At 45.3% G+C, this 13978-nt stretch overlaps 1 protein-coding gene across 1 annotated transcript; it reads right to left on the bottom strand.

Annotated features, from left to right (window-relative positions):
• Positions 1–1271: 1271 nt before the first annotated feature.
• cbx4 (chromobox homolog 4 (Pc class homolog, Drosophila)) lies at positions 1272–8662 on the bottom strand. Its single transcript, XM_031872295.1, has 5 exons — positions 8329–8662; positions 8195–8238; positions 7453–7518; positions 5261–5327; positions 1272–4097 (listed from the first exon to the last, which is right to left on the bottom strand). Exons 1-5 carry the CDS (start codon positions 8395–8397, stop codon positions 2694–2696), a joined length of 1650 nt encoding a protein of 549 aa, XP_031728155.1. The 5' UTR covers positions 8398–8662; the 3' UTR covers positions 1272–2693.
• Between the last annotated feature and the right edge of the window lie 5316 nt (positions 8663–13978).

Raw genomic sequence — 13978 nt, 5'->3', positions numbered from 1 at the left:
ACACACACACACACACACACACACACACACACACACACACACACACATTCCTGGGCCTTTCTATCACTCAAAACATTCAAGAGTTAATCTGTTTACAAGTTTGAGATTCTAGTATAACGACAACAATTTCTGCTTACATTTTCAGATCAAAGTCCTGGTTAGAGGGCTTTTAATGATTCTCTTTAAGTCAAGTCACTTTTAACTATATCAGCCCAAAATCACAGATTTACCTCAAAAGGGGGTCTACAATCTGTACAGCACCATCTGTCCTTTGACCCTGGCTTCGGAAGAAACAAAGATAATATGGAGACAAAGGCAGTGTGTAGAGAATTACCAACATAATAAAATTACAGTAACTTATAGCCAATACTGACAAGACAAGACTGAGAGAGGCCCACACATTTGGCAATGTCATGAAAGGTCAGCTGAGGTATGCGCCAACGTGTATCTGAAGCTTTGCATACATCCGAGTCTTCATAGGTCTGAACTTGTCCTTTACTGTGTGATAATAATGTCGGGAGAATTGCTGTCATAGTGACGCAGCGTTTTACAAGACAACGCAGTCCTATAACAACAAGTTACACAATGAACTGGAACTGCCATGATCATGTTGCACACACTAATTAAAGGTCATAAAACCGACGTTCCTAGCAGGCACTGTGTTCTGGAAGGCACACACACTTATTACACAACGGACAAATACCTCCATGACGCCTTTCTTCTTGATGGAATCTAAGAGTTACATAACAGCATTCCCTCCCGTCGTGTTGTGTGTTTACATTCCTGCTTAGGGTCGAGCTGCAGTAGAAGAATAATACACAGCTAAAGTTTTAATAATACAAGTGGCCGGTGTAGTTATGCAATACAGAGGGCCCTTTGTGCAGGATCGTTTGTGATTATGCAACATGATCTGTTTTTCTGTTCATGGTTCACAACCAAGTTAGTGTTTCTTGTGTTTATTGTTCCATTCGTTCACTGTATCAGCAGAAACGCTTCATAACAACTGCGGGGCAGGAACAGCGATACATAGATCTTTCACCAAACACTAAAAAAAAACGATAGAGAAGTTTGCCGATAGTACGTCCAATTTATCAACAAGCCATCAAATATAAATGCATAAACATGTAAGAGGTTATTTCTCTCTCTTTATTGTGAAACATACCATCCAATAAGCTGTGCCAACAGCAATAAGTCTACCAACTCCTGGTAGAACATACTTTATATCAATCATTTTGATTTCGAACCAAGTGCGAGAATGAACAAAACAATGCACAAAATAGAGAACAAAAAGGAGCCAACAGACTTAAAACATCTTTTCAACTGTTCAATGGAATCAAGTGTAGCTTCTGATGCAGAGCGCATCTTTTGTTACAACAAGTTAAACATCAATAAATATGCTATATTTTTTATTATTATTATTATTATAGCATTCTTACTGGTTTGCATCGAACGTGCGTGGAAGGCAATTTAGACTCAAATGTAGGTTACATCCAACAGCTTTGACATTTGAATTTTCAGCAGCAGAATCAAAACAGCTTGCACTCATTGGCTCGCATGTAACAGTATACGAAGGCAGCCTCGCGACTCACATTTAATCTGTGTAACATACTCATTAAATCACCCTGGTAGCTTTCTTTTTCGAAAGCTAATAACAGTAACGTGTGTTTTCCAGATAATACAATGAGCTCCAGAAGCAAAATGAGATGAATATCGCCACTCTCTGTGACATTAGGAAAGTCCTAATGAGACTAGCGTATGTATTTTAAAGTAACTCCAGCAATATGTGAGGTCAACAATAAGTTAATAAATCATGATCTAATTATGGTAAGAATCAATACGTCGTCTTAATGGGAAGTCGCACATTTGAGAAATAGTAACAGACCTTTGAGATGTCACATGTCAGTCCATAAATATTTGCTAAAGGTGAGATGTGCAACATAGCAATAGATCGGGTTGCAGCGGTATATTCACTGACGGCTTTGTTGAAAAGACCGGGACATTTCTTTAAGGTTGTTGACACAGCCGAGTGTGTCCCACACTGTGTGTTCCCACTGTATTCAGACACACCTGCTTTTGTAAATTTGCATGGTATAGCTAATGATGTTTTCTCAAACAAGCCACAAACAAAACACCAAACAAAATATGCCAAATCCGTCTAAGGGAACCTGTCTGGAGTAAAAAGTGAAATAAGACTTCAAGAAAACAGCTGTTTCTCTCCTCGTAATGACACAAACCAACATGTGAAAATGTAATTAAGTGCTTTCAATTTGATCTTTGATCACCATATACCCGACAACATCCTCTCTACCTTCTTTCAGGACCAAAATAAGTGACATTATTCATAAGAAATATGTATAAGATTTCATACATATCAGGTTATAAGTTTGGTGCAGGTATGAAACAACAGCAAAAGTATCCCATTCGGCTCCATATGACAAATAAACCGTTTTTTTAAAAAGTGGAACACATCCACCTGAATGCATTCGCTCAAAGTCTCGAGGGCACTTTCTTGGCTACAACGTCACAGAGGAGTTACAGTATAAAACATTCTAAGAAACATATTGAATTTGAATGATAAATTATAAATTTCAACATTTACAAAATTCTGATGTTTTTTGTTTTTTTTACATATGTACATATTAACAGCATTCATCCAATCGGTCACTAGTAGTCCCATTTTACAAAATGGTTTCTTAGAAAGAAACAAATTCCTTGAATGTGACGGTCAGACTGTTTGTTGTGATGTCAGTGATTATGATATTTCCCATAAAAGGGGAGATTTTTTGAAGAGGTGCTTCTTTAGATTTCTCTGTGGATGTCTGTGCGTCTTCTGTCACACTAGTTGCGTTTGTGACGGCAGGCTCGGGCTCCGGCAGTATCTCCGTCTCCACCTGATTCTTATTTTTTGGGCAGCTGAGATCCATCGGCTCCTCTTGGCTGCCAGAGTCCACAACCTCATATGTAAATGTACTGCTGTGGCGGGGGCCGCTACAGTGGAGGTCCATAGGTTTGTCCTGAGGTGGCGTGACCACAGTGCTGGGGACGCTGAAGCTTCTAGAAGTCACGTAGGTTTTGGAGACGCTCCTGTCCTCAGCGGGATCTGATAGCTTTCGCTTGCGGTCGTTGGGAAAAGAAGGGATCCTGATGTGGTCAACGGACGTTGGGGTCGGGATGTTGACGTCAACAGACCAGGACGTCATGGGTGAGCTAGCAGTCAGCTGAAGGGGTAGATCGTCCGGTAAATCGGCCTGACCACGGGCCACCTCGGTGTTGTATTCCTCTGCTGTGCTTGGTGAAGGTTTGGAGAAGTGTCTGTCCTTTGGGGAACACTTTATAGGGTGCTCTGCAGCAGGGAGGGAGCTGCCGTTACAGATCTCTTTTGGGATACCATTCTCAGGGTGCTGCACCATTTTGGTTGTATGTGCTGGATTGTTCTCCGACGGTTTGGTGCTTTGGGGTTTCACTTCGCTTGAAGATTCCCCGTGTTTACCCTTAGCCCCATGAGCCTTGTTGCTGTCCATATATTTGCTCATGACAATAACAATACGTCCATTCTTGTTTTTGTTCTTGATTATCTTCATTTTGCTGCTAATAGCGCTAGGCAGGGTCGCGTCTTTAGGATTGGGTTTAAGGGCATGTTCGCTCTCAGCATCTTTAACAGCGGGTTTCCTCACCTCCACCGCCAGCTCTTTAACTTTGCTCAAGCAGCCTGTGTCTTTGTCTCGAACCCATTTCTGCTGCAGGGCCAGTGGTAAGTTCCAGCCAGGATTTGCCGGTTTACTGGCCAGTTCCTGAACTTTGACCACCTCTTTGAGCCTGGAAGCCTGTGCGTCGTACATGCTCGGGTCAGGCTCATAGTGGTGGTGCTTTTTGCTGTTGAGCTGGTAGATGAACTTCTTCTTGCCGTTGGTCGGCTGGTCAGTGGGGACCTCCTGGCTGCTGGGCTGGTACTGATGGTGCTTTTTGCTGTTGAGCTGGTACTGTTGAGGCTGGGGGCGCTGGACCGGGACGGGGTCGGACTTGAGGATAGCCTCTGCATCCTGAGATGACTCTCCAAAACCTGCAGGGATACAGGATCTTCTGGCAAATGAGGGTACCTTGAAGAAAGAGACAAGACACCAAGTTTAACATTTCCCCTGTTTTCAGCAAACTCAAGAATATAATGAGCCAACTAATAATAATAATGAGGATTGGAGTTCTGGGATGTCTTTAAGTAATAACTAAAAAAAAATAGGCCAACTTAGTGCACTTGTTGGTGGGGTCTCACAAGAAACAGTTTAACAAAAGTATATATATGAAGCTCTGTGAAGACCAGATCCTACATTTCCCATAATGCAACACTCGCCTCACTGTGTGTTATCTTCCCTGGCAAAGCAGGAGCCATTATACAACTGTTTTCACAAAATGTGCATATCGCGTGAGGTTTAATGCCCCTTTCAAAGGGATTTCAAACAGCAGCTAAAATAAGCAAAGCTACAGGCTGAAAATGAGAGAGTTTACAAGATGCGGAAGCCTTTCGGAAATTGAAATTAACTCTCCAATCATTGCTCAGTTCACAATCTCCCTCCCACCATCTTGTCCCCTCCCCCTCCTCCTGTACTGGCTGACCCTTCGGGCTGTCAAAGGAGAACTGCAGCGGAACACTCAAGATGCTCCGGCTGTGACCTCGGGTCAGAGAAGTGCCACCAGACATGTCACGCTTTATTCCTGATTGCTGGCCACGTGTGACTCTGGCAACGTGGTATGCCTCCTCGGGAGTGACACTGCATAACAATTGGCTCCAAGTCTCCCAAAATATATAACCACATTGTAAGAGGACAGAGGTAAAATAGTCAAAGCACAAGACAAGTGCTACTTTCAGCCTTCTATTTTCATCTTTTGCAAACAGGGAAATGAAAGAAAACATTCTCCTGATACAGATTCACTTGGTCCAAAAAGACCCTACAATAACAAGCTCTCGTTAAAGCTGTTACTTTGCATATGCAGATAAAATGAGTGCACTCATGTGGCGCTTGCATAACCTCAGGCAACAAAACCCTGTTTCATGATGGGTGAGCAAACAAATCCAGCTGTAGGACCCCATCCTTTCTTTGCCCTTCACTTCATCTCTCTCAAAGAACTCTATTAATAACCGCGACCATGATGACTGCACCTGACAGGCCCAAACCCCCTTTTTGGTCTCTTACAGAGCGAAACTTAACAGGACATTCCTTCAGAAACTATCATGCGATGACTCGTAAACGATGAAGAAGATAATTACCTGGAGTAAAAGATGTTTTGGTTTTGGCCCCCGTTTGCGATATCCCAACAGCTGCTCCTGCCTCTCTCTGCGAAAAACAAAAAGGTAATTACGTTTTCTTGCACCATATTTACCTTCTCTTTACAACATCTAATTCAAATGACAGTTTCCACCTTTCTGTATTAAAAAAAAAATCGAAATTATATCACAAAGAAAATTACAGGGTTGACATTTGGAGTATTTGTTCATTTTCTTCTCCCTATTCAAGGTCAAAAGTGGAATTTAGATTTGGAGGACTAATGAATGCCCACGTGTGACCTGCTGCAAAGCATTATGGTCCTTATTTGCATAGCTCTCCATGGTAATAGGCCCATTCCATATTCTCATTATCCAGGAGAAATTCAATTAAGGCTACAGCAGGAAAAATCTCCCCTTGTCTTTCAAACATCCTCCCTCCCGCAGCACGCCCTTCCTTCTACACTGAATCTGTAATTAGGGTCATGAGGGATAAAATGGAATAAATACAACAGAACTTCTGGGATACGTGCTGCTGTTGAAAACCACCACCCTTGTGTAACACTACACCTACACTCAAAATGTAGGGTGAATGAATATCTGACAAGGAACAAACATCTCTTGGAACTGTTTTTGTAGAGGGAGGAGAGAGGGGAAGCGTGTTGTTGTTGTTTTACTGACTAGACCGAGCACTTTGGGTTTATCTGTGAAATATTACTCCCCGATATAAACCTTGACTCATCATTGGCTCATAAATAACCAGCGGTGGGTGAAGGCCGGCTGCTCACAGGCTTCACCCGGCATGTGTAAATCCAGCCTATTGTTGGCCTCTCGCTGCAGATGTTCAAACTATCAGAGCTGCCAGAAAATCGCCAAAATAAACAGTCTACATTTTAATGCTATAATGTGTGCGATTTCAAACAGCGTCCAACGGGGGTGACCCCTATTCACAGAAGATTTGGCAATTACAGCCTCCCTTGTCGGATCCCCTCCCCCATCCTCTGGGAGCAGAGAGGAATCCACACACACGGCGCAGAGGCAGCACTCCATGACCATCAGCAAAGAGCCAGACACACACACACACACAGCCAGGCAGGCAGGCTGCGGGGGAATATGAGAGCCGTACACTGGAAACGCCGGAGAGCACTGCGTGTCAATTAGCCTTTTCAGAAATTCAAATTCCTTTCCCCAGCCATCGTGTCTTTTCCCAGTCCCACAAGCGGCCTGGTGGCCTATAGAGAGAGTAAATCTCACAGGCCTCATGAGTCCAGCAAACCAGACACGATGTTGTTGTGCACGCGCCACAGGGCTAAAATGACAGCATCATTTGTATTCATTAGCATCTCAACCTCTGAGATTGACATTGATGTGTTTCTGATTACCTACAGGCCTCTATTTAGCCCACTCTTGACCCACGATTGAAAGCAGGTTGATGATTTATGCATCCAAGGTGAGATATTGTCTTTCCACAACCTTAAATAGCAAAATAAAGGCAGCAGTTGCATGGGACGCGTCAGCGCTATAGTGTTGTCGAGTTAGTGTTAGTGTTATACGAAATCCGCCTGCAGAAGTAAAGCAGAGCTCAGCAGCCTGATGGCAGATCTCAGATTGGTATAGTGGTGAGAATCCCATCAGGCAGCAGCTCGGCCCCCTCACATGAAAACCACAACAAACTGCTGCACTTGTGTCCTGCACCCTAAATGAAAACAGTCAGGCTCTGGAGTGCAGCTGCCAATTCAGCACCTGCCCTGCTTAAACTCTACCGTCGGAAACTAGTAAAAATACGATTATAACCAAATATTTGTATTTTAATCCAGATGGGGAACATTGCTTTTCCATTTTCATTGCTCCATCGTCCAAAGCCATACTCCTACTTCAGTTTTCTGTCATGGCATGCTGTTGAGCCCTCGGATTCCTGACGCAAAATCACATAATGAGATGATAATTTGTTACAATTTACGCCTACATCCCTGCGTATATTTACGCGTGTCCGATCTTCCCATTAGTATGATTTAGGAATTCTCACTACCACATCCCCAGCCTTTTTCCCAGGAGACAGTTCTGTGCTGAAGAGGAGGAGGGGTGGGTGGGGGGGGTAATCAGTGCTAGAGTTACTGGAGCGCCCCTCCTCCCATGCCCGTATATGGTCATGGCTGAACTGGAGCCTGCGCGGCCTGTCCTAAGTCCACATCTCTCACCTGTGTTGAAACGCGACGAGGAGGCGCGGGTCAAGGATGTTTTCCTCTGGTTCCCATGTGTTGTATCTGTAGAGAAGAGAGAGAGCAACTGTCAGCAAGCTGTCACGTGCACACTTGCTTTTTCTAACTGACACACATGGGCCTCAGCGTCTGTCCCGTCACACACATTCCCACGTCTAACACCGTGATTGTGCAGTCAGTGCGGAGTGGACAGGTGAGCCAGGCGTTCAGTTCAACAGAAAAAAGGTGCGGATTTCAATTCATATGTGCAACAACTATTAGTCACATTCCCGCAAAAGCAGATCCACCATGAGGACATGCAACTGCAGAGCAAACATGTCAAAGACGAATTGTCTGTATGTGATCTCCAAAACGGTCCTCCAGCACCAACATACAGTCGGCCATTTTAGCACCACTGTCTCGTAAATTCGCTGGCAGAGCAGAAATAATTAAAACGGGATTACATGGCTGTGCCTACCCCCCTTCCCTCGCATAAATTAGTGAAGGCATCCGCGGATACACTGAAACACATACCGACCGCGCTCTCCTTACGCACACGCACGCACACACACACACACGGGGACACACTCAGCCACAAACAACCACACACTCTGTGCGCGCACGCCCTTGATGAATGGCATTTTTAAGTAACAACACTCGATTTTGATGCAAAATTATGCATTTTATTTCTCATCGCAGTGGAGCTATTTAGGATAGTGGTAATTGCATTATTAAGACTTACTTGGGAGACCAGCCTCGCCACTTGACCAGGTACTCGATCTTGCCCTGTGATGGTGGAGAAGGGAAATCTGGTGAGGCTCGCGTCAAACGCAACATTGCAACGCTCAACGTTTGCAAACATGCTCCCTCTCTTACCTTGCGGATGCGCTTCTTTTCGATGCCCTCCACCGCAAAGACGTGCTCTCCGGCGGCAGGGAGCTCCATTCTCGCCTGAATCCGATCGCGGGGGAGTCGGTGAAATGTCGGCTACGCACCGTCGATGTGCCTTCCGCTCGGTGCGTGCTGTGCGCACTTGGTAGTTTTCCAGTTGTATCCAAATCCAACTGTATTCCCTCCACCTCTCCTCCTCTCTCTCGCACTCTCTCTCTCCCTCCCTCCTTTGCACAATCCACAGTCCACTAGCTATGAGCATACAGATATTCACAGTGCGGCTGCGAGCAGCTCTTTTCGTGCAATAGCTTCAGCTCGATGCATGACGTCAGGAGGGGAGGGGGAGGACGAGACCTTGCACAGAGGTTGGGGTTTTATCCCGTACGTGCTGGACTGCGGGAGGGATATCTGGAAATTCAAATCAATCACTACCTTACTGTTACAGCACTAATGCATAAAATCTACTCGCGAAGTTGTATCGATTCTTTTCGATAGCAAGGCTCGTGGGAACCACTCCTCCAACGGCCGATACACTATTCACATGAGAAAAATACTTAAGAGTGGTTGAGTTTTATTCAAGTGCATATGGTGTGTGGATGCTAATTAATAGTATGACTTTTCAATAGATGCGTCAATTTAAATCCACACAACAGTTATGTTATAACTGCATCAGGCATTTGTAATGCAGCAAAACTGCACCTGAGGGAGCTGAAATAAACAGTTTCGTCTCCAATCCTCTGTTTTAGCAGGAGACCTCGAGCCTTGAAGGTGACAGCAGTGAGTCACCAAAGCACTGACGAAGTTCCCCTTTTTATTTTCAATACCCTTAAAGCAGCACAGTTGTAGATGTGCAGACGGAGGCTTACACTTCGATCTGCTGACAGCACGCCCTGCAAATATAGGTCACACAAACTGATCCGTCAAACCAGTGCCTTGTCCTCTGGGCTCAACTGCCATACATTTGACACACAGCAGAGGGTTGCCGTGCAGCCTGCAGCCTACCTGTGGCAACTTTCTAATGGTGCCAGAAAGCTCAGCTTGTTTCCCTTCTAATATCAGCATTACAGCCTGTTATCGGTTGTATTATTGCTTGTCTATCTGCTTCTTGACAATTTAAATCCAAAGGCATAAACCACATGAACAGTGAGTATTTACTGTGAGCTGTAAATGTCAGCAATATTAAGTCACCGGATTTATGGGGACTTAATTGAAAACATGAGAGAAAACGCGCGTTCGTGCATCACACGCTCGTTTTTATGCGCAAATTGCAATCTGTGCGCATGGTTTTCATCAAAAAAGGCGCAATTCGTTTGAGTGTGTGGCATGGATGGCGTCAAAAGAGAATCAAACAAGCTAAAAACCCCGATGCTTTTTCTTGCTCCAAAAATAATTCAGCACCACAAGGGTTAAAATGAAGCCTCTAAGCAGAGCGGCAGCGGCCAGCCTATTAAACGCAGGCACGATATATCTCTGCCCTGCCATATAAGGCAATGGAAAAAAAGCTCCGAAATATAGCATTTTGCACTCATTAATTCCCGAGTTTCACTCTTGAAATGTGTGCAGGAGGGGGTTAAGACTCAAATATAGAAAACGTGCTCGATTAAAACTGCGTGTATTCGCCTTATTCCTGTGTTTTTCCTGTGCCCTTCAGCCGCGGCCAGGGAGCGCATACGCCCTGCTTCCCTAGCAACAGCATGAAAGGAGAGAGAGAGAGAGAGAGAGAGAGAGAGAGAGAGAGAGAGAGAGAGACGCGGAGAAACAGAGAGAGAGAGAGAGAGAATTTAAGTTTGTGACAAACAAACGAGCTCTTGATAAAATGGCACCAAGGAACTGATGTTTCCTCAATCATTATTTTGGTCTTTGAAGAGATCTCATCGAATCGAAATGCATATTCAAAAGGTCTGAGCTCATTATAGAGGAAATTCTGTGGTTGGGAGGCATTCAGTGTGAGCTCTGTTTATTCACCAGGTACCCAAAATACAAATTATGTGTCATTTTGTTATTTGCACTGACGGGAATGACGCCTGCAGTCTGCGTCAAGACAGAGATAATCATTTAGAAAATCCTCCGACTCAGCCTGTCGGAGTCTGTGATCTGATCACATCAGCTCGATGTAATATAAATATATTTGGTTATACTTACAAACAAATAAATCGATAGACTTTATCAGAAATGCGCTTCGATCACCTGGCAGCTCTAAAGTGAAACAGCGTCACCAGCACGCAGAATGGCTTCTTAATTTAAAGCGATCAGGTTGCACATCAGGTGTGAAGGTTTGAGGAATTGGAAACCTTTCGTTATTTCAAAGTATTTTTTTTATCCCTCTTAAATTGGTTCGCTGAGGAGTTGTGAGTGTTTTCCTCTGCAGCCGAGAGATCCATATACTGCCCGAAGCACCTTAATGACTGATCATCTCGGGAAGTTAACATATCTAGACCAAATCCCTTGAAGCACGAAGACATGTCTTCACTATAATCTGATTTTCCTCTTTATAAATGTGAATATATAGCCTACAGTGTTCGGTAATCCCTGGTCTGCACGCACTCTTAGGAATGCGCTCAGGTAACCATGTGTCCCTTTTTTTGCACTTGTTCATCTGCGACTTTGGCATTCAAAGTGTTGATAAAAGCCGCTGACTGGAAACAAACCAGTTTTATTTTCCTGAGAGCTTCGATTGCCGACAGCTAAATGAACGCAAACCCTGCAGGCAAATAAATAGACACAGACAAACAAAATAATGACCAGGGCGCTGATCACAATCACCCGACGTTGATCAGGTGATTTGGTTGAGAAATAGTTGTGAAAAAAGGCTCAATCCAAAATGCAACGACGCACAGACGCTTCTGATGTGTGTCTCCCCGTTTGTATGCCGTTATCCGCGGTGTGAAAATGCCCCTAAATGAACAACAAACACGGATATTCACTTTGTGGCTGTCTTATACTTTTTGGAATTTGTAGACTTGTTTCTTTTAAAAGTCTCCGGGAGAAAAAATAAGAAAAAAACCTTTCGTTTTTTATTTTGTCCTTGCTGCACCGTCGAGGTCAAATGAGGCGTTATCTAAAACATGAGGATAACTCAGGGTCAGCCCGTCTGTGTCTCATCTCCTGACTCTTCAAAACAACCTTTTATTTCAGTTTGTGTCAAAGCTTTACATCGTCACATGTTGGACATTGAGAATACATTTATTTGAGACAACGCAGTAGGAAATACGTTAATATTAAACTCACAGAAAATGTTATGAGTTGTAAAGGAGTCTTTCTCTGATAGTGATTTCTACAGAGAAAAGGAGTGGAAACATTGCGCATGTAAGAATGTTTGTGAGAGTATTCATGGGAGTATAAATGTGCCTGTAAGAGGGCCAGGGTCAGGTTGAGTCCTGATCTCTGGTCCGGTCTCAGCAGGAACCACAAGCAGCTCAGCCTTGTGACCTTTTTTTTTTTTTTATCTATTGCAACACCGATTTCTTTCGCCATCCTCCTTCTCTCTGTCGTCCACGAATACTCTGCATGCACACAGCTGGCTCGCTCAAGAAGGAATCCACAAAATGGTCGCTCAGGGGGGAAGCCAGGAGGCCTCCCCTCCTTGGCACCCAACCACCCACGGTGCCAGGAGTGCCAACTGAGGGAATGGAGAGTGGTGGAGGAGGGAAGGGAAGGGGGTGCTGGGAAAGTGTGATTGACGCAGAGGGAAAGGAAAAGAAAAAAGGTGTGGTGGGAAGAGGAAAAAGAAGGGACAAAAAGGAGACAGGAGAGAGGAAAGAGAGATAGACCTCTGCGTCGGAAATAGCCAAGCATCCGATTCATTGCTCCACAGCGACGAGAAAGAAAAGAGTGGATTGGTTTAAGGGACAGAATGCAAGGACAGGGTTTAGAGGAGGCGAAGGAGGGGGTTGTTGCAAAAATGTTGAGAGGGCCCTACAGCCATTCTCACGGCGCTCAGCGGGCGGTCATTAAGCTCCACTATCTAACAGGCTGATGTAGCAAGGACATACAGAGGAAACATGCACACAAATGGCAAGAAGACAGAAGAATTAATGTTTACACTGTTGCTGAAAACAAGATGGAAACTCACTGACTGAATAACCGCAATAGAAGCTCTTTAATGTAAATATGCTGTATACGACGTTCAGGCTAATTATGCTGTAACAATAGCTATCCTTTTTCTGCTTCAGGTGCTAACACAGAAATCTCCCGTTCCCTTTGTCTGCCCCCGACATATGTTTAATTATGATAATTGTAACAAATGGAAGCTATTAGGAAGCCATTCATCTGGGTGCTGCAGATTTTAATGCACTATGAAGATGGGGTGGGGAGGTGTGTGTGTGTGTGTGTGTGTGTGTGTATGGGTGTGTGTGTGTGTGTGTGGTGGTGGTGGGGTGGGGGGCAGCGGAAATTCCTCCTCCAGTGTCATTGTCACGGCCATTGTTGCACCGAGGCGACAGGTCTGTGGAGAGGGGTGCTCCTCTGCCAGGGTGGGCTCTCCCTCCCTCCCTCCTCTTCCCCCTACTGCCTGCTTGCCTGCAAGGCTGCCGTCGTGTGGGGTTCACCCCCACCACCCCCACCACCACCAACATAAGCTTCCCCCATTGATCCCCCTCTACCCAGGAGTCTGAGCAGGAGGCTGGGGGGGGGGGGCTGCAGGGAGCCTGGGAGAGAGAGAAGAGGAAGGGGGTGGGGGCCTACAAAGAGCACCAGCCTTCAAGGGTGGTGGTAGGGGTGAGGGCCGAGATCAGGGGCGGAGGAAGGAAGGAGGTGGTGTGCAGTGGAATTCTGGCAGAATGCGGCTGAATGCACGACTTGTCGATATGGTATTGAGCTGCAGCGAGGAGGACAGCATGGGTGTTTGACTGCTGAGAGAGAGTGGAGCTGCCTCGTTCTGCTCATGAACGCAGCACTTTGTTACTGTATGTTGAAATTATTTATTCGCTGCCATCAACGATAGAGTTTTCTGCGTGAAAAACACAATGGTAAGCGCACAATGGTACGCCTCGGAGAACAAAAGCGGAATAATCCACTGAATAATTGTGTGGATTTCTGTCTGATCTAAGGCAGAAAGGATTCCCTCTGCACGGGATGGGGTGGCTATTTTCATCGACATGGAGACCTTGCAGTGGCAGACACAGCTCCTCTAAATGTGCCTGTGACCCAGTGTTCAGATTTAGCTCCCTTCATTCTAATGCCATGCTAATGATGAGTGACGCAGGCCCTTATCCTGAGAGCCCTTTCCTCGCTTTCTTCCCCTCCCTCCCCCCTCCCCATCTCCCGGGAACAGCTTATTTGCCTGTTTTTAATTGCGTTTTAATTTACATGTAAGCCTGGAAGCACCATGATGAGGAGCTGCCTTTCTGTTTTCCCCCCTTCTTCTTCTTCTTCCCCCTTTTTTCCTCACCACTGAGTAATGGTGAACTGTAGCTTTTACAGGAAGACGAAGAGGCTAGATTGCGCAATAAGAACCCTGAATGACCAAACCGGGGCAGGAAAACCAGGCGCAAGTTCCTCTTTATGGGGTCAACACAGGTTCAGAAACAATCAAGTGTCCGGGGCAGATAGGAACATGACACATAGGGAAAGGGTTGGGGGGCGGGGGAAGGGGGGGGGGGGGGGGGGGGGGGGGGGGGGGGTGGGGGGGGGGGGG

Source organism: Anarrhichthys ocellatus, unplaced genomic scaffold (genome assembly GCF_004355925.1).
Source record: "Anarrhichthys ocellatus isolate YVR2014 unplaced genomic scaffold, GSC_Weel_1.0 scaffold62, whole genome shotgun sequence".
Lineage (NCBI taxonomy): Eukaryota > Metazoa > Chordata > Actinopteri > Perciformes > Anarhichadidae > Anarrhichthys > Anarrhichthys ocellatus.
This window is presented reverse-complemented; position numbering and strand designations above follow the sequence as displayed.

What these genes read in the sequence shown, in the direction of transcription:
- cbx4 (XM_031872295.1), bottom strand. Translation starts at nt 8,397, where the DNA reads ATGGAGCTCCCTGCCGCCGGAGAGCACGTCTTTGCGGTGGAGGGCATC. An exon ending in TGGCGAGGCTGGTCTCCCAA is followed by an intron (nt 7,519 to 8,194) that starts GTAAGTCTTAAT and finishes TCTTCTCTACAG; the next exon opens with ATACAACACATGGGAACCAG. An exon ending in CTCGTCGCGTTTCAACACAG is followed by an intron (nt 5,328 to 7,452) that starts GTGAGAGATGTG and finishes TGTTTTTCGCAG; the next exon opens with AGAGAGGCAGGAGCAGCTGT.